This window comes from Anabrus simplex, chromosome 1 (assembly GCF_040414725.1).
Source record: "Anabrus simplex isolate iqAnaSimp1 chromosome 1, ASM4041472v1, whole genome shotgun sequence".
Lineage (NCBI taxonomy): Eukaryota > Metazoa > Arthropoda > Insecta > Orthoptera > Tettigoniidae > Anabrus > Anabrus simplex.
In genome coordinates, this window is record NC_090265.1 from 666,111,496 (window position 1) to 666,137,231 (window position 25,736).

The 25,736-nt window shown below is 41.1% G+C and overlaps 1 protein-coding gene across 1 annotated transcript in view; it reads right to left on the reverse strand.

Annotated features, from left to right (window-relative positions):
- The window catches only part of LOC136871823 (serine protease 1), a 166,625-nt gene that overhangs the window by 17,272 nt on the left and 123,617 nt on the right, over positions 1-25,736 (reverse strand). The window contains exons 2-3 of the mRNA XM_067145444.2: positions 17,000-17,143; positions 2,845-2,963 (exon numbers count right to left, since the gene is read on the reverse strand). Coding sequence (XP_067001545.2) covers positions 2,845-2,963; positions 17,000-17,143 — 263 coding nt within the window. The remainder of the gene's footprint in view (positions 1-2,844; positions 2,964-16,999; positions 17,144-25,736) is intronic.

The following is a 25,736-nucleotide window of genomic DNA, read 5'->3' on the forward strand; positions in this document are numbered from 1 at the left end:
ATAATTTTTTAGATTGTAACACCTGCAGGTACCATACTCAAATAGTACTATGTAATTATTCTCAATTCTTCCGGTAGCAGTCATGTCTTGAAATACATAGCAGTGAAATTTGTTGGCTTCTACAAGAAGTTCCGTGCCACTCCGCTAAGAAACAGATGGTATAGTTTGGAAGTTTCATTGGAGGTAACTGTGACAAGTCTTTGTCAAATGCAGTTCCTTGTGGGAGTAGCATTCAAAGAGAGAGAGAGAGAGAGAGAGAGAGGGGAGGTGGCTGCAGATTCTTTGTGCATTGTTGACATATTTCGGCTGGCTGTGTAGTGTTGTTTTCCTTCAGAAGTTCTTGTTGTTTCCTAGCATTATGCTTGTCAGTTTCTTTATTCCGACGTCATTGCTCAAAGCACTGAGCACCTTCCACACACGACACCATACTGAACGATCAAGTGCAGTAGCTTCCCAGTTGTCTGTTTTAATTTAACATTTCTTCATGTAGGTTTTCAGTGTCTCTTTGTACCATTTCTGTGGTCCTCTGTGTTGTGTTTGACAATCCTGTAGCTGGAAATACAGAATTAGTTTTGGCAGACTGAATTCAGGCATACAAATAATGCAGCCTGTCGAACGGAGTTGGTGCTTGATTATCATGGCTTCAATACTAGTGGAGTTTGCTTCTGCTTGGAGTAACTACCTGCACAAAGGGAGGCGTGTTCCATTATTTGCTGAAGTACCATCTGCCAACTCATGGTTGATGAATGCAATGGGCTATCATCCTCGGAATGGAGAGACATGCTAAAAATTATGCGCAGTCTACCTGGACGTTGTATAGCACAGGCCATTGCAGGCACTGAAATACTATCCCATGTACTCAGGAGCTGCCCTCAGGGAGAGTTACTTTGCATCAAGTGTCATAACACCGTGACATCTTTATCAGTGAGCAGTCTCAAAGAAAAAAGCCTTGAAGTTCATAAAGAAGTTCACTGTGTAGCAAAAGGTAGAAGTAACCGTCGTATTGATATAATTGCCATCAATCTGAGACAAAAAGCAGAAATTATTGACCCTACGTTAAGGTTTGAAGACTGTTTTCCCCAGCCAGATGACGTAGATAAAGAAGACCAGAATATATATGCCATCAACAATACCCTACTTCCAGAAAGCCTGCAGTGTCAAAAACACATGAGTAAGAGGACTGCTTGCGGGTGCTAGAGGGACCATCCCCAGAAATGTTTTCGAATGGCAGCAATCGTACAGGCTGGACCGAAATATTCAAGACAAAATTGTTACCACGATAATAAAATTCTCAGTGGCAATAGCATAAAAAAATGTTCATATTCAATACATTGATATTTCTTTTCGAAACCAGTAATCGAATCATTTTTTCTCAAACAAGTGTGAGCTACTATGTGTCCTTTGGCAAATTCATATTGGTGTCAGAATGAATAAATAAAAAACAGAATAATGTGCCAAACTTGCCATTTCACTCTCAGGATTCTTCTCAGGCAGCGCTGGAGATATTTTTCCAGGCATCGTATGCGTCTTTTGCAGGTAGTCCATGCTTTGCACCCATACATAAGAGATGGTGTAACAATAATTTGGTACACATAAAGCTTGGTCTGAACGCTGATACTGTGATTAACAAAGACTCTTACCCGAAGGCAACCGAAAGCCATGCTAGCACATTTGAGACAGTGTTGGATTTCAGCTTCAATATTTGCATTTGCAGGGAAATGGCTACCAAGGTACGGAAAGTGTTCAATGTTGCACAGAAATTCTCTTTGGACTGTGGTTGTAGGGCAAATAGTGATGGAGTTAGCTGCAGGTCAGTGAAGGATCTGTCTCTTCTGGATATTGAGGCTTAGACCAATGCTTGTGTATACTTCATCAAATGTGTTTAAGATTGCTGTTCTTGCAAACTCAAACAGATTTAAAGGATTGTAATCTGCATATTGGAGTTTGGCCCAATCGCAGTACCACATATGATTTTCTGTGTTAGACATGTACAAGAGGAGTGCAAAGAAAAACAATGTCTTACATACATGGCATTCATAGATCTAGTCAAAACCTTTGACTCTGTTAAAAGAGATGCCATCTGGATGATCCTAGATCCTAGCTAAGATAGGCTGCCCCCTGAAGTACATTAACATTCTTAGACTGATGCGTGGTCTTGTCCACAGTAATCCTGGAGAGAACTTTAAAATCACAGCAGGCATGAAACAAGGCTGTGTGATAGCTCCCACTTTGCTCAATATTTATTTGGACTGTACCCCACCATGTTGATGGCCAGAGGACATAGAAATAAAATATAGGACTGATGAAGGTTTATTCAATCTCACTAGACTGCAAGCCAAAACCAAAGTGTCAGATAAGTAGTTCAAGAAATAAATGTATGAAACTAGTCTAAAACTTGGGTATTTCTGTCCTTTTCACATTTACAAGTACTGTACATTAAAAAAAAAAAAAAAAAAAAAAAAAGAAGATTAATATCCATTAGAAAAAGACTGCATCCACTCACCCCAAATGTTTGGGATAGACAAACATGAGTCTGAATTGCAAGTAATTTTATTTCTATGCTACATCATATTTAACATTTCCTGAAAAATTTACAGGTTTGGACTTGTCTGGTTTTTAGAATCAATCCTTCAATCGATTGAGAATTCTGATACCCTTAGTGCATGCAACTAAACAGAGATATGAACTACAGGAATATTGAGACAATACATTAAGCAATGCAAGGCCATTAAAATAGTCTGTAGTAAGACATACTTGCTACCAGGCTACAGTATTGTTAAAAACACAATTTCAAAATATTTTTTAAAAATGCCTTGATTTTTTTTTTTCCCATTACAATCTCACCTGTCGTTCTTGAGCTGTATCTTCTGTGACAGTTTTATTGCTCTTTCTTTTTCCAAGTATGATAATGAAGTCTTTCACATCATCTTTGCTTCCATCACCATCAGAAAAACAGGCAGCACCTAAAATGAAATTTAATAAGTCTTTTTTTCTATTTGCTTTACGTTGCTCTGACACAGAGAGGTCTTATGGGGATGAAGGGATAAGAAAGGGCTAGGACTGGGAAGGAAGCGACCGTGACCATAATTAAGGTGATGTGAAAGTAGGAAACCATATTCAGTACTGCCAACAGTGTAGTTTAAAGCCACTATTTCCAGAATGCTAACTCTCAGCTACATAATTCAAACTGTGTAGTCAATTTGCTTGGTGATAGAGATCAAGTATAATCACACAAAAAGGAAGCATCAGCAAAAGGCAAGTAAAGGAAAGGAAGAGCCATGAATGGTATGAAAATCAACGACCTTCTAGGTCCCGTGACTCTAGGGTGAGGTTGGAAGAGAATAAGAGTTGGTCAAGGGAGGTCAAACGAGAGGGATTAAACTGAGGAGACTGACAAGTATGTGAAACCGAACCAATGCCAGGCTCTAAGTCACGACTCAATGCTCTCAAGGTGAGATTCACCGGGTGCTCACTTATTTTTCAGTTGATTTTCCATGATCAGACCCTGTTCTGTTACTAGTTTGATGATTGTAGGCCTAGAGAATAGTTTTCTTCTCTTGTTATGGCCCTTTTAAGTAACTGGTCAGATCCAAATTGAGAGTATACTCAATTCAATCACCACTAATCTGCATTTAAGGCTACCGCACAGGTGGCAAATTCCCTATCAGTTGTTTTATCTATATTTTTATTTGCAGTGTAGGGAACCCTCACCAGGATTGATTCAAAAACTAGAAAAAATCCAAAAGAAAGCAGCAAGATTTGAGATGGGAAGGCTTGCAACTAAGCGGTATGTTCAGACGTTCTTCCTGCCCCTCGTGAATGTTTGGGACCAGATTGTACGGCAACTATGGCAGATTTGTAGAGTCATTTGCAGTAGCTGTGGGAGGATTTTTCTCAGAAGAACATTCGACGTCTGTATGCCTCTTTGCCCGACCATATCGCCGCCTTTCTCAGTGCTTCGGGTGAGCCAACACCGTATTATGTTTTGTGTATCCTGCAAGTCATTGTTACCCTCCATAAATGCTTGGTTAAGGTACAATATTTTGATTTCTTAATACTACCACATCGTATCCCTGTACCCACTTGAGTCCCACTGTAATGGCTCGTTTATGGGGTACATCTTTTTCTTCAGATCGGTGTAAGTCAGCTTCGTGATAAATATAGTGGCAATTTGAGGAAGTCCTGCGGGACGATATTTCTGCACCTTGACTTCTCCAAAAACCATAATAGTTCGTGAAATTGGAAAGAAATGATCAGGGGTGGGGTTGGAGAAGGATCTTAGGGCTTAACTACTAGTGTTTATTTCAGGCAGTACCCAGCAGGAGAGTAGGTATATAATTCCCCAGTAAGTATATTACCCTGCCCCCAGAAAAATGTAAATTTTAAATTATCTTGTTTGAATTCCGCTGTTATAACAAGAATGATAAACATTAAAAAGTTATTTGTTTCTACACTGCTTAGGTGAATATTGTCCTATTGGCTACTTATCAGGAACACACACTCTCCAAGAAGTACAGGAGTGGTGTAAGCTCAAGCTACAAGGAGCTATGACAACAGAGGAGAGCTTGAAATAAGTTATATTTTTGCCCGGGTTTCAGATGGACTTACCAGAGTGAAACATGAACAATAGGCTGCCATTGATACGTTGGTTTATTGCTCTATTATTTCTGTATTATGCATATTATTGCTGATGTTTTTTTGGAAATATGCACAGTAAAGGACATTCATTTCAATAATATATTATGTGTTCTAGATTTTCCTCATTATTTTACAATGAAAGAATCCCCCAGACAATTTTAGTGGAGAGGAACCTTTGAGATAAAATCGTTGGTGGGGATGGGGGGATCCTCCCTTCTCCTTCCCCTGCAATTTCACACCCTGGGTGGGACTAAATCATATGGCCTCAGCTACAGTGTGCAACCATTCTAATTTGACGCCGTCTGGCTGCTTGCTCGTCAATTTCAACATTCCATTTTACTGTAGGCCTACTAGATGGCAGAGTAAAAGGTTCATTCACACATCTCTGGGACATGACTGTACTTTCCATTTTCATATCAGTCCTTTTTGACATGAATTTTTCACGTCTGTTCTCAAACTTGTGTGCAGAACCTCGGTAGCTAAGTGTGTCATGGCAAACTGTCAAGGACAGCTGTAATGTTGGAGGAAGCAATGAAGAAACAGTGAGTTCAACCCATATGAAAATGCACAAGATTTAAAGAAGAATTTTAAGAACATGAAGAAGAAATGAAATGAACAGAAATACATTCAGTCTGCCTCTGTGGTGTAGTAGTTAGTGTGATTAGCTGCCACCCTCTGGAGGCTCGGGCTCAATTTCCGTTTCTGCCACGAAATTTAAGAAGTGGTACGAGGACTGGAACAGGGTGCACTCAGCCACGGGAGGTCAATTTAACAGAGGGATTTTGATTCCCATCTCAGCCATCGTCAAAGTGGTTTTCTGTGATTTGCCACTTCTCATCCAGGCAAATGCTGGGATGGTACCTAAATTAAGCCACAGTCGCTTCCTTCCCTCTTCCTTGTCTATCCCTTCCCTATCCCTTCCAATCTTCCCATCTCCCCCCAAGGCTCCTGTTCAGCATACTATGGTTGTCGGAAAAGAAGTCGCTTGGATGTGCAGTAAGGAGTGCGAGGGGTAAACATTGCTGCTGCGCATGTGCCATCTGAAGTCTCAAGGCCTGATAAACATCTGTTCAGTCCGCGGTGACTCTTTCGAATTATGGTGCTGTTGTGATGTTTCGAAGTGGCACGGCAGTCTGTGTTTTACTTTCACATTTACTGCATAATGAACAGGTTGATAATGAACATGCATCTGTTTCAGAGAACTCTCACTCTCCATCACGACTAAAGTTTGTAGCTTAGTGTAGTACCTGTTACTCGTGCCATACCTGCGAACTGCTGCAACTTCTTGTCAAACACAGATAGTAGCAGGTGAGGCCACCTGGGCGAATTACTGCTCCTCCTTCCCAGTTGTATCCCCCCGACCCAAAGTCTTATGCTCCGAAACACTGCCCTTGAGGCGGTAGAAGTGGAATCCCTTTCTGAGTGAGGGAAAAACCAACCCTGGAGGGTAAATGGATTACGAAGCAAAGAAATACATTCAGTGTGCTGTTAACAGAAAAGGGAATGTTTACCTGCAATTGTACCAAAATAAAGACTGGCAGTATAGCTATGCTAGGTCTCTTTAAATTATATTAAAATAAAGTAAGTACATCACTGAAATAAATAACATTCATGTTCATGATAATTTTTTTATAAACACAAATGCATCAGTCTGGCAGTCTCACTCATCAATGTATAGTTCTAATCTAGCGTCTGTTACTTCGTTAGTGTGTGGATAATACTAAATGATTTTTAATTCTGGATAATACAAACCAAAACCCATGGCACTACAGCCCTTCAAGGGCCTTAGACTACCAAGCGAACGCTGCTCAGCCCGAAGGCCTGCAGATTATGAGGTGTCGTGTGGTCAGCGCGACGAATCCTCTCGGCTGTTATTCTTTGCTTTCTAGACCGGGGCCGCTATCTCACCGTCTGATAGCTCCTCAATTCTAATCATGTAGGCTGAGTGGACCTCGAACCAGCCCTCAGGTCCAGGCAAAAATCCCTGACCTGTCCGTGAATCGAACCCGGGCCCTCCGGGTAAGAGGCAGGCACGCTACCCCTACACCCACCTACAAAACCACGGTGCCGGCCTGAAGAAAACACATGTTATTCCATTTTAGCCCCCTTAAACTAGGAATAGGATAAAGCAGTTAGTACAAACCCTGTTTTCTTATCAGCTAATTCTTTCCTTTAATTTACTTCAATATTAAGAAAAATACTTAGCAGAAATACGCACAAAATATCGTTCGTTGTGGCTAACCACTAGGACCTTGCGACTAACCGATTCATACTGCACCACAGCAAGTAGTGAAGACTTGTGCAGCAGCGTGTAGTATATGCTGTGAAGAAGGGTAGCAGGAGTATAGTTGTTTGTGCAGTTTTATCTAGTGCAGTGGCAGCGATAAGGGCCATGTCTGTTTCTTAATTCAGTAGCTGAAAAGTTACGTAGCCCCTACCGGTATTGATCAAGTTTCAACACACAACACAGTATTATTTGTATTACAGAGAGATTCCAAATTTGGGCTGTCGTAGTGCAGAGCTACGGTACCGGTAGTTATTTCTGAAAGAATATGGGTTTCCCAACCTGTTCCAAACATAACCATCCCTTGCTGCCACTCACAACAATCAACAAGGCTTTTAAAGTAATTAGCCGGTTCTGAGAACCCAGTAGTCAGCGAAGTTGCAATAACAAAGACATCCTCCTTATCTAAACTCTAAATACTGAAGTTTCGAGCCTTGGCAGTTAGTGTAGCTAAGTAGGCTTACGACGGACGGTTGAGTTGTAAATTATTTGCTCCTAGGAAGAAGATTATTTCTTAATAGTGTGATGGTCAGCGTGTTTGGTTACTATAATAATTGGAATATGCATTTCGCGTGCCTGTGTGTGTGTGTGTGTGTGTGTGTGTGTGTGTGTGTGTGTGTGTGTGTGTGTGTGTGTTGTGTTCGTATCATATAAGCGTGTTATTTTAATTCCTTCGGATTTGAAAACCAAATTGTGTAACATCATCATCATCACCGTTCATTGCTGTTCATTGTAATAATATACAGCATTGTACTAGGAAATAAACTTTTAACTTTCCTTATCAGAAAACGAGGGGACCCTTTTTAATTATTGCTGGGGGGGGGGGGAGCGAGCTTTTTAGCACCGCACTGGTGAACACGTAGACTAATATAAATGTATCCTCAAAATTTCATTTCTTTTTGTCTAACAGTTTTGCCTGGGCGTTGATTAACAATCAGTTAGGACATCGCTTTTTATATAGAGATATCAGGAATAATGAAGGAGAAAATATGAGGGAAATTCATCCGCCTTTCATCCTTTGATTCGAACACTACTGCGTAGTAAATAAAAAAAAAATAAAAAAAAAATTACACACTACATACAAAAAAAAACCGCGAAGGTTTTGAAGAAGATTGTTGACTAGGTCTGTTTATAATAATTGCATGTCTGGATTTGTTTGGATATGCGCCAGATACTAGCCTGCATGCCTGAGACTCTGTATCATACATGTTGACATGCCAGAAGACTGTTGCAACTCGTGGGACTGCAGGGGCAGGGTTCACTTTCTTAACAGGTTTGTCGTCCTTGGGCTTGCACTGTACTCAAAGGCTACTTTAGTTCAGGGTGGGACGAACCCAAGGTAACGAACCATTCAGGTTAACATTAGAAGACTACGACAGCATTACAATACACTTTCCTTATTTTGCACTTATGAAATCAGTATATATATGTTATAATGTGAATCTGGCTAATATAAGCCCAGTGTTATCTGCGGAATGTACTTTATTTTATTTTTATTTCATTTTAGACCAGCTGCCTAGCCTGTATGGTAGATGTTTGTACAGAGTGGGCAAAGTAAAACTGACACGGAACATATTTATAAGACTGACGCGGAATTGACCCTTTTTAATGAATGGGAGAACTGTCCAACGCAGGAAATGCTGGAAACCGTGATTTCGATGCACCAATCGGTCGCTGTCACATGTCTGCGCGCGTGGATCTCCCGCGTGCTCTGTTCCTTGTAGGTCGCAGTGTCATTACGTGTGAGTGAATGAAAGGAGCAGACGTGTTTAGTGCCAGTTGAATGCAACACAGAATGGTGCTCACGATAAAACAGCGTATGTTCATTGTCGAGTGTTCTGTGAAGCACGATTCGTGGTAAACCTGTGCGGAACTGTTAGGCAAGAGTTTAAGACTGGAACTGTTTTGGCAAAGTCTGCAATGCAAAAGTTCGTGGCAAAATTGTGCGAAACGGGGGGCTCTGTAGCGAATAAAAACCGTAACTATCCGAAAAGAATTCGAACACCGGAAAATATTGCTCAAGTGAATGAGAAAGCCTGAAACGAAGTGCGACGAAATCTCAACGTCGTATATCTGTGCAAGCGGGAATTAAGAGAGCGTCGTGTTGAAACATTATCAAAAAGGACCTGAATCTGTATCCTTACAAATTTACTATTGCTCATGCGTTCAAGCGTCCAGACGAACTTTCGAGTGAGTTGAGTTCTGCCGGTGGTTTCTGAGTGGAGTCAGGACTTTTGGATCCTCAGTTTTTCATTTCTTCAGATGAGGCCATGTCCAGCATCTTCTGTGATGTTCATTAACAGGGGTCAATACCGTGTGTTTTATTTTGCCCACCCGGTATCATCATCATCATCATCATCTTGTGCCATATCCGGTCCCCCAGACATTGGCGTTCACCATGGAGGAAGCACCCCTGTTTGTTTTAGTTAACTTGAAGAGTTGTTCGGTGGTGTTGATGATGCAAGTCCAGTCTTTGATGTTTCGGAGCTATGCTATCGGTGGTCTACTAGCTCCTCGCTTGTCTAGTAACATGAAGTGTAGAAGCCCGTACTTTCTACCTCATAAAACGTGGACTAAATAAGCTGTTTTCCTGGCTTTGTTGATGTTTGCCAGTACACGCTCAACTCTACCTCTCCTTAACACTTCATTATTGGTCACAAAATCTGTCCAGGCTGTTCGGAGCATTCTCCTATGTAACCACATTTCAAAGGCTTCGAATCTGTTCACAGTCCAGGTCTCTACTCCATAAAGTAGTGTTGACCAGACGTAACATCTGTTTATTTCTATTTTTGCTGGCGAGGCTTTATGTTTACGGTGAGTGCACTATGCCTTCTGGTGTGGCCTAAAACAAAGTTGTTACTTTCATTGACCTGTCTCACATCAGTCTCATCCTTGGCTTTGACAACATGAAAGTGACCAAGGTATGAGCGATGCTCATAGGGTCGGTTGGTGCGGGCATTTCAGTGGGCTTGGCAGACTGAAATGTAGTAGCAACTTTTGGCTCAGTGAGGAAAGCGACGGGAAAGTACCTCACTTCTAGTACGCTTCTTCATTGACACTTGGGCCGCCTATGATGGCTGATGGCGGAGCTTTTGAGGTCCAAGCCAGCCTCCGGGATGATCACTCAACATACAGTACATACACAAATCCTTAAAAACTTGAATTTTGGAACTAATCTTAATTAAGTCCTCGTTCTACTATTGGAACTTATTTTAATGAAATCCTCACTGCTCTCCACTCTAGCAGAGATTTTAGGATTAAAATTTAAAGTGATTATTTTCTTTCAAGAATGAAATATGTAGATCTACTTTAAGGTGTTTCTTTTTCAGGTATAGACTAATTCTGTTACCGTATGTTTTCTTCTTCAGATTGTTTATAAATTTTATTGAAAATTAGTTTCGTGTGACTGAAGGACCTAACAGTTATAAATTAACTGAGTCGAAAGTGAAAACAGATGGCTTCAGACACACACACACACACACACACACACACACACACACACACACACACACACCATTTTCATTATAATTTGCTTTATGCAAATTAAAAATAGAATCATCGGTGGGCCTATATTTCACTGCTTTAAACCCACCCAGGTATTTTTCAGTAATTATAACAATAGCTTTTGTGGAAAAAATAATTGCCATAAAAATTTAGGAGATGTTAGTTGATCATTCAACTAAGTTTCATCGAAACCTGTATGGTCCGAGTGTGATTTTTTTCCACTTTGTTTCATACTCTAGGAAGATGCTGGATAGTAACTTATTTGAAGACCCAAAGATCTATCTAAAGCTTAACCCACTAATAACGGTTACAGTACACACACTACTACAACCACCACAAAAACAGCGGCTATCAATCCTGTTTTTTGGGCACACTTGTGTATAGTCGCTTAAAAAAAAGAACAAGTGCATGGTATTCTATGTTTCTCGCACTTAATATTTTATCAGACCTATTTGTCAAACCGGGTAATACGGTACGCATTGCTCATGACGCATAAACACTAGCTGAATCTTTTACTCTACTGTATACACTACTAAACCAGTGGCGGCTCGTGGCTGAAAAGTACGGTGAAGAACTATAACCCGTTCTGTTTCGAGCGACAGATTTAGGAACTACGTGTTGTTTTTGGTTGTTTTGTACTCGTACCTCGTACCTGTGACTGGCGGAGGCTCCAGCAAATGACCAAAAATGTATACAGACTGGAGCGCTGTGTAACGTCATGGCGCGGCAACCACGTGGCTGCCTTTGCTCTACAATGCAAAGTACAGATAAGATCTGACCGGGAGACTAACAATTACGGAAGCGCGGCACCCTCGGGAAGAGCTGGACATTTTGTCGTGTTTTCATTTACGACGCAGAGCTGTTTACTAACGCTAGAAACCGAAAAAGTTATATTGCCAACTAAAGGAAAAGCCTATTTAAACATATATTTTCATTGAACTGTACAATATACAGTGTAGTATTTTTCTTCAGGGCATCAGAGATCGTATTTTGGTTTCTTTCCAAAGTCTTCAAATCCAGCTGGCATTTTATATGTTCTCCAGAGTCTGAGTGCTTATGTAAAGAACTAACGGGCTGAAAATCCTTCTTTATTCCAAACGTTATTTTTATTGCTAAAAGGCAAGCAGGGCCAACAAAACAACTTCTGTAGAGCTGGAGAGGAGCACAACCATGGAAATTCCTTCAACCACAATCATTTGAAACTAAGATTGTAAGATTTACCGGAATGTTTCACTTCTTTTGTAGCACAAAGTTACAGTGATTCAGTAGAGCGACCAAAACGTAGAACTTCATTCTGATCTTCGTTTCTCCAATGTGAAAATGGTATTTCTAATAAAATACACGCTATGTCATAAACAGGATACATGTTTAAATAAAACAACACAACACTACGAATGAACCACGATGCGAAGTACTTGTACTTCACACAGGATGACGCAGGGAAGACGAAACATTCCGATCTTCCCGCAACTTCACTTGCATATTTCGCTATGAGTAAAGTACGCGGGGTGACGTCACGGTTGTCATGGCAACCGCCAAGGCCAAGCGGCACTTGGGAGGTAGAGCCGGTTGCTGAATCTCTCATTTTCACTCAAGCTCACGCGCCGTACTGTGGGTGGCCGACAGCCGGCGCTTTCGTGAGTTCTCCTGATTCTCAACAAGTGATGCAAGTTCTTGGTGCTCCAAACGCCGTATAAAAAACATTTTCTTTCCGTAAAACCAAAAAAATGTCATCAGAAAAATAAATTTTTAAAAAATTCATTCTGGAAAAAATTAATGGTGAAGTGGCACTTCACCTACTTCACCTGAAAAGCCGCCCCTGTACTAAACTACTCCTCACGTAAGACTATTGGTTATACACTAAAAAGCACATATCGCCACCCTATTCTCTCATGTTTTAAATAGATCATCACTGCTGCCAGCTTGAAATCACGAGACATCACCACCAACGAACTAACCTCAGTGTACGTATCAATAATGGAGGTTCCCATACCCAAGCAAATGATCGATCAAGATATTCATAATTAAATCGGTTTTCAAGCTCAATGAGGAATTAAGGAAATACACACGCACACACACTCTCTCTCCCTCAATTTAATGTTCCATATTCCTGCCTTTATTTTGGTGTAGGCCTACGTATTCTTCGGTGTTTGACTTGTGTAAATAATTCAGCTCCTTTCTTGAAATTTGCTCTTACTTGTCAGACTGAAGTGAAACCACGCTGTTATAATACACACAAGTAAATATATTACACGTGCATATGCCGTAAGTCAATAAGAATACACGAAGGCTAAGTCTGCAAACCGTACGGTGCCAAACTCGTGACAAGACAGTTTAGGGTAAGTTAGGTTGATTAAGAAATTTCCTTCCACTTTAACTGAACTGATCTTTATAGAAGAGGTAACGTTGTTTCCTTTTTCGGAGGAGTTCTTGCAGATTTTTCTTGCTTATTATGCATCCTAATTGAATTCTATACATACGAATTGGACAAAATAAGACCGTATTATTAAAATGATGCGTTCGTCATTTAACACCAACTACGTTATTAAATGCATTATTGGAACAATCTACTTACCTGGTATTACCCAAACAGATTTATAATCCTACAGAAAAAAATATGCCGTTGCTTTACCTATAGGCCTACCCGCAAATGTAGGCCTAACCCTAGTGATTTTGACAATACGGCAGTGGCAATAAGAATCTCGCAAGTCACGAGGGTCTCTAAACTGTGTGGTTAGAGACACTGAATAGAACCTAACAGTTATAAAATAACTATAAATCACTACCTTTAGTATTAATTCGTGAGAAAGATAAAGTGATAAAAGATAAAATGATACCGTACAACAGTTACAAATCCAAAAGAAATTTCTACAACATTCAATGAATATTTTACTAGTATAGCGAAAGATATGGCCAGCAATATCCAATTCAATGATCCTCCTAATTTAGGGAGTGGATCTAGTAATTCTTTGTTTTTGAGTCCAACCAATGAAAATGAAGTTGCTAATGTAATAGGAAAATTTAAAAATAATCGTAGTGAAGACTGCTATGGTATTAGTAAAAATACAATTAAGAAATTGACATAATCAATAAATCTATACAAGAGGGTAAAGTCCCTAAAAGACTTAAAAATACCAAGGTCTTGCCTATCTATAAAAGGAGAGGACAAAACTGAACTTAATAATTATAGGCCTATCTCTACCACTTCTATTCTGCTAAAAATGTTGGAGAATATAATTAAAGATAGATTATTGAAATTTCTAGATAAAAATAATTTATTTTATAAAAATACGGATTTTTACAAAATTCAAGCACTTACAATGCTGTTGAAGATATTGTCATTAAATTACAAGAAACTTTAGGTTTATATCAATTAGCATCGGGCATATTTATAGATAAAAAAAAAGCTTTTGATACACTTGATTGTGGTATTTTAATCAATAAATTGGAAGCAGCTGGCTTAAGGGGTATTGCGCTAGACTTGTTTATAGACTGTCTCACAGGGAGCAATTTGTGAATTGTATGAACACCAACAATAATTACCAAACTATCTCAGTCGGAGTGCCACAGGGCTCAGTGTTAGGACCGTTACTTTTTCTTATTTTTATTAACGATATTGGTAACTTACATCTCAGAGGTAGGTTATCACTTTTTGCAGATGGCACCAATATATTCTATACCAATGATAACATTCAAGAACTTGAATAAAATATGCAGCATGATGCAAATTTAATTGAAATATGGTTCTGTAAAAATCGATTTACAATCAATCTGCCAAAAACCAATTATATTTTATTTCATAAAGCTACAAATAATTATCTTTTAGATTTACATTTGACGTTTTTTGGGCAATTAATACCTCGAGTAAAGGCTGCTAAATTTCTTGGACTAATTATTGACGAATCACTAACGTGGAAGAATCGATGATGATGATGAATCTTGTTGTTTTAAGGGGCCTAACATCGAAGGTCATCGGCCCCTAATGGTACGAAATGAAAGAACAAAAATTGCAAAGGCATCCACTGACCAAAAGAAAAATAAAATATGGCATGAAGAATGAATGGATGGACAGGAACTCAACAAAACACAAAACAAACAAACAAAAACCAGTGGATCGGACGCAATACAGATCGAAAATGACATTATTACCGACCAAGGAACCACTTATAAAGCACAATGATGCTTGGTGTCTAAAGGGGGTGCAAAATCCACGTCTAAGGCCCCACAGAATTGTACATGTCACGAGTAAAATAGAACCATGGTATGTGTCATGTTGGGGTATTAATCAGGAAGGAGCGAAGACTCACGGTGTTCCACAAAAGATGGTACTACTCACAAGTATTGCAATACGCACAAGCAACGCAGACCCATGGTGTGTCTCACACAATGGCCCAACTCAGAGTCAACGCAAACCGAGAAGGTGCACTAAACACGGGCGCCGGTATTCCCGTGGTGTTCCTCACATAGTGGGTACCAATCACAGGCAACGCAGACCAACGGTGCTGCTCACATAGTGGTACAACTCACAGGCTACGCCCAGACCCGCGGTGTTGCACACATGGGTACGACGCACGGGTACTGGAATCCACCAGACCAGGCTTTTACTGCTACCAATCACAAACCTACTTCGTACCGAATTCAGTGGCACTACTCGCAAGTACAGGCAACCCATGGTGCTCCCCGCGTGATGGTACGATTCAAAATCAGTTTCATGGTTCTAATTCAGTCAGCCCCCGGTCGCCCCCCCCCCCCCCAGTCGCCTCCTACGACAGGCAGGGGACACCGCGGGTGCACTCCACATGTGCGTCCCCCACCCGCAGGGGGTAGTGTGTTTGGTCCGCGAGAGGTATTTTATTTCCCTCAAGTCCGCCGGCAAGCCGGTTAGGACCCCCCTATCCGCCACCTGGGACGCGCCACGTGGGAGTATCACCTCTCCCCCTGCTACGCCTGCGTAGCAGGTTCGTAGCGTGGAAGAATCATGTTGAATCTATCAGTTACAAACTGATCCCAGCTACTGGCATTCTAAATAGACTGAAATACAAAGTTTTGTCATGATTTATTGAAAAGTGTTTTCCAAGTGCTAATTGAGAGCCATATTACTTATATGATCCATATATGGGCATGTTGTACTAAAGAATAATTCATTAGAGTTGTTATACTGCATAAAAGAGCATTGAAAGTACTTTTTAAATTGCCTCCGTTAACTCCTACAGAACAATTGTACAGACTATGAAAGTTCTCTCACTTGATAGCCTACAACAGAAATCTTCATTGGTTATGAATTGTTATGATATATAAAATTATTCGTAATTTGGCACACTCAAGTACATCATGTAAAACAAATTCAGTAATTCACAATTATAATGCAAGAAATGCTAATAATATCCACTGCACTGTTATCCATTCAAATAAATATGGAAGTAATTCCGTATGGCATTATTCTGTTAGTCTCTACAGTAAACTGCCGGAAGATATAAAGAATGCCTCTTCAATAAAAATGTTCAAAAAGAAGTTAAAGAATTATCTTAAGTAGAAAAAATGTAGATTTAATATATTTTGAAACTGACTTTGACATTTTCCTTCTTGTATATTTAGTAGTTGGTGTGTCTGCATGTTTACTCTTACAGTGTATCATTATGAAACAATTCACTTATATAAAACAAAACATACACATATATTAATATTTTATGAAACTAACGTCACTTATGTGTGATATGTTGTACTTAGATCTATTCGTGTAACCAAAATTATTATAAACTGATTTGATGCAACATACTTTTATTACTGGAATGTATTAATTTACTTTATAAATACTCTGTAGCCATGGTAATATTAGAATGCCCTGCACCACAGTGAGCTTTAGCTCAGGTGCCTCAGCTAATAAACAAACAAATAAATAAAAGTAAGGTTGTACCCTTAGTGTATGCGCTTACATGGCATCCAGTCTTCACCTGAAATGAGATAGTTCACCCCAGGCTTAAACAGACCGTAGGCAGCAGCGTCAACTGTTGTATTGAATTACTTGTATGTAATAATAATAATAATAATAATAATAATAATAATAATAATAATAATAATCGTCGTATGACCTCAGCTACCGAGTGCAGACATTTTAACTTGACGCCATCTGGCTGTCTGCAATCAAATAGGCCTGGAGTAAAACGGAACGTCGAAATTGACAAGCAGACCGGGTAAGCCGAAACTCTCTTGGGCGTCTGTAGCTGAGATTTAATGAATTTTGTCGGGTTAACACCAAATGTGTGTCACCAGAGATCTTTTCCATGCCGACATCGTACGATATGGAGTGTCGAATAGACTTTCTCCCACCCTTCGAAAATCCGACTACCTCTGCCGGGTTTGAACCCACTATCTTGGGATTCGGAGGCCGACACTTTACCACTGACCCACAGAGGCTGCTACTTGTATGTATACAGTGCTTTCTACCACTTACAATAGACGTACACACTCCCTCCCACATAACGTGCCTAATCCTACATTTCAGGAAGGAGTTAAACCTTCCAAAACGATTGCATGGAATCAAAGCGATGGTTATCGTATCATTTGAATACTTACTCGATATAACAAGATCTTCACCGACTAGAGTTCCCCCACAGATGGGGAAGTTGCCATGCCCCTTTTTGTAGATGGCAGCCTGCCAAGGGATAACTGGAGCCTCGTGTCCATGGGCGATGCTATCCACCTGATGGACACCAAACACTGAAACACAGGAACAGTTTTCCGTCAGAGATGTATTGCACTGGTGTCAAGGATTGAAGGAGAGTTTGAATGCTGTAGCTCACTAACATAAAAAATGAAAAACGCCCAAAATCTCACTTGTGCAAACCGAGGTGCAGAGGTCTTTTGCACTGTGCACCGGTCTGACTCGGCTTGATTCGGACCAGCGTTTTGTCTCCGGGCATCTCGGCTAAGCTCGGCTCGAATGGTGGAGCTCTGCAGAGCAAGTGAGGAAGGAGGAGACAGACGGAGCGAGTGAGACAGTTGTAGGGAAAGAGAGAGACGGCGCTATTGCTCAAAGTCGAGGAGTGGTGGTCTGCACTCTGGTCAACCTAGCGAAGTATTATTTTGCACCTTGTACGGTGCAAAGCACCGGTGCATGCACCCTGAGAGGCCCTGCTGTAACTCAAACATGTTCAGTTATAACATGTATATTTACTAAAATTCATATATTTACTACTAATATAGTGTACTATTATTTGGCATAGGCTGTATATCCGGAGAAAAATCTTGGAACTCTTCTACTCTCTTGACGAAAAGTGTTTGTGATTTTTAGCTTTAGGTGGCACTTAAATGCAAATTTTGACTGCGCAAAAATTATAGAGCGTGTTATGCCCTACAAAATTGTTTTTTAATGCATCGTAAGGTCAGAAATGAGAAAAAATAAGAATGAGACTATATGCTTCAATTTTTTAATATGTACTTAAATGATATACCGGTACTTAAGATTTTTTTGATTAATCAATATGGTCGTTTCAGTTTATGATTTTTTGACGAAAATTCGCCACGCAGAATCGTTGAAGAGGACCTTGCGAAATCAGCGGAGTAACAAGCGTGGAAATTAAGATCCAAAAGAACGTGGTGACATTCTCAATGAAGAAATCTTGAAAATGGCAGTTTTCTCCTTGTAGATGACGGACTAGAAGAAAGAATCCTAGTTTCTGTGGAGACAAAGGAAAGGAAAGTTTTTAAAACATCTACACAATGTTCTATGGATGGTACATTCTTGTGCTGCAGCAAACAGTTTGCACAACTCTACACTGTTCACGCAGACCTAGGAGGCCGGCCTGACAAAACAAATGTGTTCCCTGTGGTATTTGCCCTACTCCGTAATAAGAAGAAACTTACATTCACCTGTTCCTTCGTAATTAAGAAGTAACAGTGGTGTCCCAGTAAAGTCAATGTCAATTTTGAGGCAGCTGCATCAAGTTTTTCCCTCAACTCAAGTGAGTGGGTGCCACTTCCATATGAAGTAATACTTCTGGAGAAAAATTCAAAGTCTGATTCTACAAGAGCAATACCGTCAGAATGAAGAGTTAAGGCTTCACATCACCATGTGTGCGTCACTGGCATTTTTGAAACCGGAGGACGTAGATGGCGGATGGCTCCAGATTCATGCGGAAGATCCCGACAACAAAAAACTCTTCGAGTTTTTCGACTTCTTTGTGGATACATGGCTACAAAATGAAGAGAGCCCCATTGAAATGTGGAGTTGCTATGGTAAGAGACACAGAACCACGAATGCTGTAGAAGGATGGCACCACAAATTAAATACTATCGTTGGAAACCCCCACCCCAGAGTCAACATGCTGGTGGAATGCAGTGCCGAATTTCCCATACATACGATTGATGTGTTACATCCCCTGTATTTTCACGAAAAATAAATATTCATTGTTCATTTTTTTCTGTTTGCTTTACGTGGCACCAACACAGATAGGTCTCATGGTGACGATGGGACAGGAAAGGCCTAGGAGTGGAAAGAAAGCGGCCGTGGCCTTAAATTAAGGTACAGCCCCAGCATTTGCCCCGTGTGAAAATGGGAAACCACAGAAAACCATCTTCAGGGCTGCCGACAGTGGGCTTCGAACCCACTATCTCCCGGAGGCAAGCTCACAGCTGCACAACCTAACCGCACGGCCAACTCGCCCCGTTGTTCATATTTTAATTTAAATTCAAACGCAGAGTTATCGATACTAAGAGATGGATGAAACAAGCGCGGCTGCATAGTGACTGGTACTAACTGCCGAACTACTCCAGAGATGGCAGAACATGCATTAGAACCTTGTTGGTTGTTGATCTCTTTCGTGGGGTTGGAATGCTTAACGAACAGTCACATCCGTCAAGAGGGCGGTGCAAGGGGGAATCCTGTAAGTTATCGCGTGTGGCCGGGATTTATTTGCTATTTCGTGAAGTACAGGAGTTCTTACTTGTGAGTGATTCTTTTCTTGTGCTATAAATGATGATACTTGACAAATGTGTTGTTGTAATATAAATGATTCAGTTTCGTGTGCTTATAGTGTTAATACCAAACAAAGAAAATGCGTGAATGATGCAATTTTGAAATGACATCACACCGATCAGAGAGTAGTTCAGCAGGCATGGATATAGGAGCGCCAGGGTTACGCGTTTCTACCGTGTAATCCGAATTGAATTCTAACAATTGAGTACCGGTAATCGATCGATTATTAGAGAACCATTTTACGGAGAAAAGCAGAATTATAAATGAAGGACAACCGCGTCCAACTCTGAATGTAACTACACAACTTAAATCCTAAGTTGTATGTTCGTCATTTCAACAGAAATATTTATGAAACCGACTATTAGATTAGTGGATGTGAGATCTTAAATTACTTTTCTGTTGGCCTTGTTTGTTGTTTTCTGTTGAAAAATATGTTTGAAATGGCGGCATGTTTGCGTTGATGTTTGCAATTTTTTTTTTCAGTTACATCCCCTAAATCAGAAGTTAGGAGACGCCACTGGTGGAATACTTGAAGGAGGAAGCGGAACACACAAATTACACGTGCATGAGGTTAGAAATACATCTTAAAGGGAAGAAGAGAAAGAGGAAATACTTGAAACTGGACGTCAGGACTGAGAAAACTATAAAAGTATATGAAGAGATATTAGGTCCTGCATAAAAGCCATTTCTCATATTCAGAAATTGGACTAAATTACGGTCACCCGCAAGTGTAAATACCTACGTATGTAAACATGACGAAACCTATAAAAGCCGATTTTAAACTACAAATCTATGAAAAAATTACGAAGCCTATGAAGGTTGATTTTAAACACGCCCAAATGGTAAGGTGATAATTATCATTTTGTGGAAAGTGTGATGGAAATCAGTTTCAGTAAGTTGTATGGATTAATGATTGTTTTATTTACAGGGTCGCTTACATTACATGTCTGGTTTCTTTTTTTTCGAAGATAGTGTTCGCAAATTTTCGGCAACGAAATATTTTCCAAGACCTGGGAAACCCTAGTCAGGAAGTAATAATTCCTAGTGTGCGCGAATATCCGCTTTAATGATGTGTTCGTATATTTCCGTGTTCGCACTTTTCCTCACACCCTGTGGTAGTCCCTTTCGGTACTTCCAGGTAAGGGCTAGTAGCTCAGACGACCGGGGATCTCCCAGCCGACTTGTTGGGCCGGCCTTTCGGTGTATTGTTTTCGTCGGTTGGCTTACCTGTGAGTTTCGTAGAGATTCAACGAGAATGTTGTGCCTCTAGCCACATCGCGAATGCTCTGATTCCCATCACCCGAACTATAAAAAGAAAGACTAGCCGCGGATGGTCGGTCAGCGTCGGGCTCCGTGGTGGAGCCAGTGTTGGTGCTGGACTCGGGAGTCAGTACTGGGCTCCGTGGTGGAGTCAGTGTGAGATTCCGTGTGTTGGAGTTCATTGGGATTCGGTGGCTGGGCTGAGGGTGACAGAGGTGTTAGATGTCGCTAATGTCCCACCGAGGTCTGAACCAGGATCTGTGGTTGTGGTGTCGGATAATCCAGTGCGTAGATGGGCTGGACACGACGGAACGGAAGACTGTATACTATCTGACTGTACTGTGTGTTTCTGTGGGCTGAGGATAGTCGTGAGTCAGCGAGGGAAGCTGCTACCGTGAGTGTGAGGGTAAATGGATCTGTGTTAATATTCACTGTTGTGAGTATCGTCCTGCTGTTGAATACTGTTGAGCTGTTGCTGTTTGATTGTTCACTGCATGTGAATATGTGAATTACTGGCCTGTCCCTGGAGTCGAACCAACGAACAGACATCGTGTGTTGAGTGGCCCGTAGTCCTGTGTTCAAATCAAGCGGTCTACACATAGCTGATGTATGAGGTGACTGGACTTCGGGAAGTGAGAGTAAGGAATAACAGTCCACAGGAATAGCAACGGACTGGACCGCCTGCTGGGCCGTAAGGAAGAAAGACTTGTAAATAGACTTGTAATTAGTGTGGCAATTCATAGCTGATTAGAAGTGTGTGTGTGTGTGTGTGTGCGCATTTATTGGGTCATCCTGTGATAAATTCCAGTAATGAAACAGACGGAGTTTTATTCGTAACAATGTCTTGTACACTAAGTTCATTAGTATAATGCCTCATACAAAATCACCAGTATTTACTTTTGCAAAATTCTTTATGAACCAAGGGCGCCCATAGGATAGCTTGTAGGGGAGGGGGGGGAGGGGCTAGACCTGGGGGTATGTAGTATTTTTAATATTTTGGAAGATGAATGACGACTTGTATTCCATCGTAGAATATCACCCACGGTATCGGCTACCACTTCTACGTAATACCGACTTTTAAATCATTTTCTTGAAAGATAAACGCCTCAATCTCCCTGAGAGCGAGGGAGGGGGCGTCCCCTTTACCCCCGAGTATGGACGCCCTTGTTATGAACGATATGACGCTAGTTTGATATTATATGCCTCCCAGCAACAGATTATATACCATTTGAACGAACACTCGACCGCTGCGTTACGAATTAATCGGTTTGACAAGAATGTGTGTTGAGCAACAACATCTCCTTCGAGAGACATACGTGGAGGGTATTTAACAGGTCGATGATTACTCATAATAACTACCTTCACATACTCTGGCAAAATAAAACTTACGCACATAGTGTAACTACATGGCGACAGCGTGTTCTCTGAGACAGGGTTGTACAAACTGAGTACCTGTTTTCATATCTCTGATAGGTGTTTGAAGATCACCAAACTAATGCTATGTTCATTTTCAGAATAGAGCAACAAGGATTGTAGATGTGCCTGGCAGAGTAAAATGCAGAAAACACAGCAAGTACGAATATATATATTGCAAGTTGCTTTACGTCGCACCGACACAGATAGGTCTTATGGCGACCGGTGTATTCATCATGGTATGGCCGTTGGCAGCATTTGCCTGGTGTGAAAATGTGAAACCACGGTAAACCATCTTCCGGTCTGCTGACAGTCTGCTCGAACCCACTATATCCCGAATACTGGATACTGGCCGCACTTAAGCGACTGCAGCTATCGAGCTCGGTAGCACGTATTTCTAGCGGAGGTAATGAAAAGTCGTATGGCTTTTAGTGCCGGGATATTCCAGGACGGGTTCGGCTCGCCAGGTGCAGGTCTTTCTATTTGACTCCCGTAGGCGACCTGCGCGTCGTGATGAGGATGACATTATGATGAAGACAACACATACACCCAGCCCCGTGCCATGGGAATTAACCAATTAAGGTTAAAATCCCCGACCCGGCCGGGAATCGAACCCGGGACCCTTCCTGACGCCAATCCTATATTGAGGGATGTAATCACTATTGCGTGTTTCTGTGGTGGTTGATAGTATAGTTGTGTGATCAGTGTTGGAATGGACACAAATATTCAGTCCCCGAGGCAGAAGAATTAATCAGAAGCGATTAAAATCCCCGACCCGGCCGGGAATCGAACCCGGGATCCTCTGAACCGAAGGCGAGTACGCTGGCCATTCAGCCAACGAGTCGGACTCTTAACTGCACGCTCTGAGAAAGCTAATTTCGGAGCTGCCCGATGTCCCTCGTGTCTGTCACTGGTCCTTTCTGCAGCGATACCTGGGCTATGTTCTCGGTCTCGGCCTCCCCTCCTTTCTTCCATAGCCACGCACCAGCGCGCCCTCCTTACGACCCACAGCCCAGCACCGTCACTTTAGAAATTGAACCTCTTGGCCGATTCCGTACAGCGACGGAGCGTTTATGTCAAAATTATCGCTACGTGCGCGAATATACAGAGTTAGGTGAAGGAATAGGCTCTTGATAAACCATTTTACTAAGAATTATTAGTTTTTTCACTGAACCACCGAACCATAGAACGTACCGCGCCTGCTTATACTTTAACTCTTTTGGTGAAATATGCCAAACTTCGTCAAGTTTTAATCACAATACATACATACATAATCATTATAGACTGTTATGCCTTTCAGCGTTCAGTCTGCAAGCCTCTGAGAATTTACTAAACGTCGCCACAATCCTCGATTGGCAACTAGTCCTCATTTAGTTCTATACCTCTTATCTTTAAATCGTTAGAAACCGAGTCTAACCATCGTCGTCTTGGTCTCCCTCTACTTCTCTTACCCTCCATTAACAGAGTCCATTATTCTCCTAGGTAACCTATCCTCCTCCATTCGCCTCACATGACCCCACCACCGAAGCCGGTTTATGCATACAGCTTCATCCATCGAGTTCATTCCTAAATTAGCCTTTATCTCCTCATTCCGAGTACCCTCCTGCCATTGTTCCCACCTGTTTGTACCAGCAATCATTCTCGCTACTTTCATGTCTGTTACTTCTAATTTATGAATAATATATCCTGAGTCCACCCAGCTTTCGCTCCCGTAAAGCAAAATTGGTCTGAAAACAGACCGATGTAAAGATAGTTTCGTCTGGGAGCTGACTTCCTTCTTACAGAATAGTGCTGATCGCAACTGCGAGCTCACTGCATTAGCTTTACTACACCTTGATTCAATCTCACTTACTGTATTACCATCCTGGGAGAACACACAACCTAAATACTTGAAATTATCGACCTGTTCTAGCTTTGTATCACCAATCTGACATTCGATTCTGTTGAATTTCTTACCTACTGACATCAATTTAGTCTTCGAGAGGCTAATTTTCATACCATACTCATTGCACCTATTTTCAAGTTCCAAGATATTAGACTGCAGGCTTTCGGCACAGTCTGCCATTAAGACCAAGTCGTCAGCATAGGCCAAACTGCTTACTACAAAACCTTCAATATTTTATTTATTTACGGTTGCATTTTTTGGGTGTATTTTCTGATAGATCTCATCGAGGCAAATCACATTACGTCTTGCTTGCCTCTGCTACAGCGCGCAGTAAAGCTACTTTCGACTGACAAAAACATACCCTTACTTGGCGGCCATCTTGAGATAGCGTCATACCTATAACGTCAGCTACCGTTGTCACATCTTGTGCATTCATCCTACTTGAAAATAATATACAGGGTGTAACAAAGTAGTCCAAACTCTCAGCACACATTCCTCACACATGAAGGAAGAAAATATCTTATTATTACATGCTGTCTATTTCCATGTTAGAATTCAATTTCTACAACTCTATTTATTAGGCTACATTAATAATGGGAAACACATAGGAACAGAACGTACCAGTATACCACATTAAACGCTTTCTTATACGAAATATTCAAAATGCTCTCCTTTAGGTTTCATACATGTATACGCGATACTCCAGGGATACATCAGCGCATCCGCGATTCAATGGGACGGCGTAGCAGGGTGACAAGGCATGATCTGCTAATGGCGACTTATCTGTTGGATTATTCAACAATTTGACTAGTGCTATTTCATTCGTCAGTATTATCCTGATAAAGATCGAGATAGGCCGATCGAAAAAATACTACTTGAAAATAATATAGTGTACAAGATGTAAAAAGTAATCCAAACTCTCAGCACACATTCTTCACACATGGAAGACGAAAATATCTTATATGGACAAATTTTGAATAATTTCTTCCATGTGGTGTAGTCCAAAAATAATGTAATTTCAGACAGTGAAAGCTTAAGTTATAATTAGGACTCAGAAGTTGAGGAAAAATCCTTTTTTCTCGAATGTCCGAAGACGAGGCCGAACCTAATTTGATGATGATGATGCTTGTTGTTTAAAGGGGCCTAACATCGAGCTCATCGGCCCCTAATGGTACGAAATGAAAGAACAAAATTTCAAATTCATCCACTGACCAAAATTTTAAAAAATGTTATGAAGAATGAATGGATGGACATGAACCCAACAAAAAAAAAGTACAGTGGATCAGACTCAAACAAAGATCATAAATAATTGATTACTTACCAAGGGACCATTCAGAAAGCACAATGATGCTTGATGTTTATAGGGGTGCAAAATCCATGTCTAAGGCCCCACAGAATGGTACATGTCGCGAGTAAAGTAGAACCATGGTATTTGTCATGTTGGAGTACTAATCAAAAGTAGCGAAACTCACGGTGTTCCACGCAAGATGGTACTACTCACAAGTATTGTACTTCGCACAGGTAACGCAGACCTATGGTGCTTCTCACACAATGGCGCCACTCACAGCCAACGCAAACCAATGAGCCTCCTCACCTAGGTGTACTAGGCACGGGTGCCGGTCCCACGGGCCCCGTGGTGTTCCTCACACAGTGAACACCAATCAAAGGCAACGCAGACCCACGGTGTCGCTCATATAGTGGTACAACTCTCAGGCTACGCCCAGACCCGCGGTGTTGCTCACATGGGTTCTGGAAACCCACAGGGGAACCAACTCTCT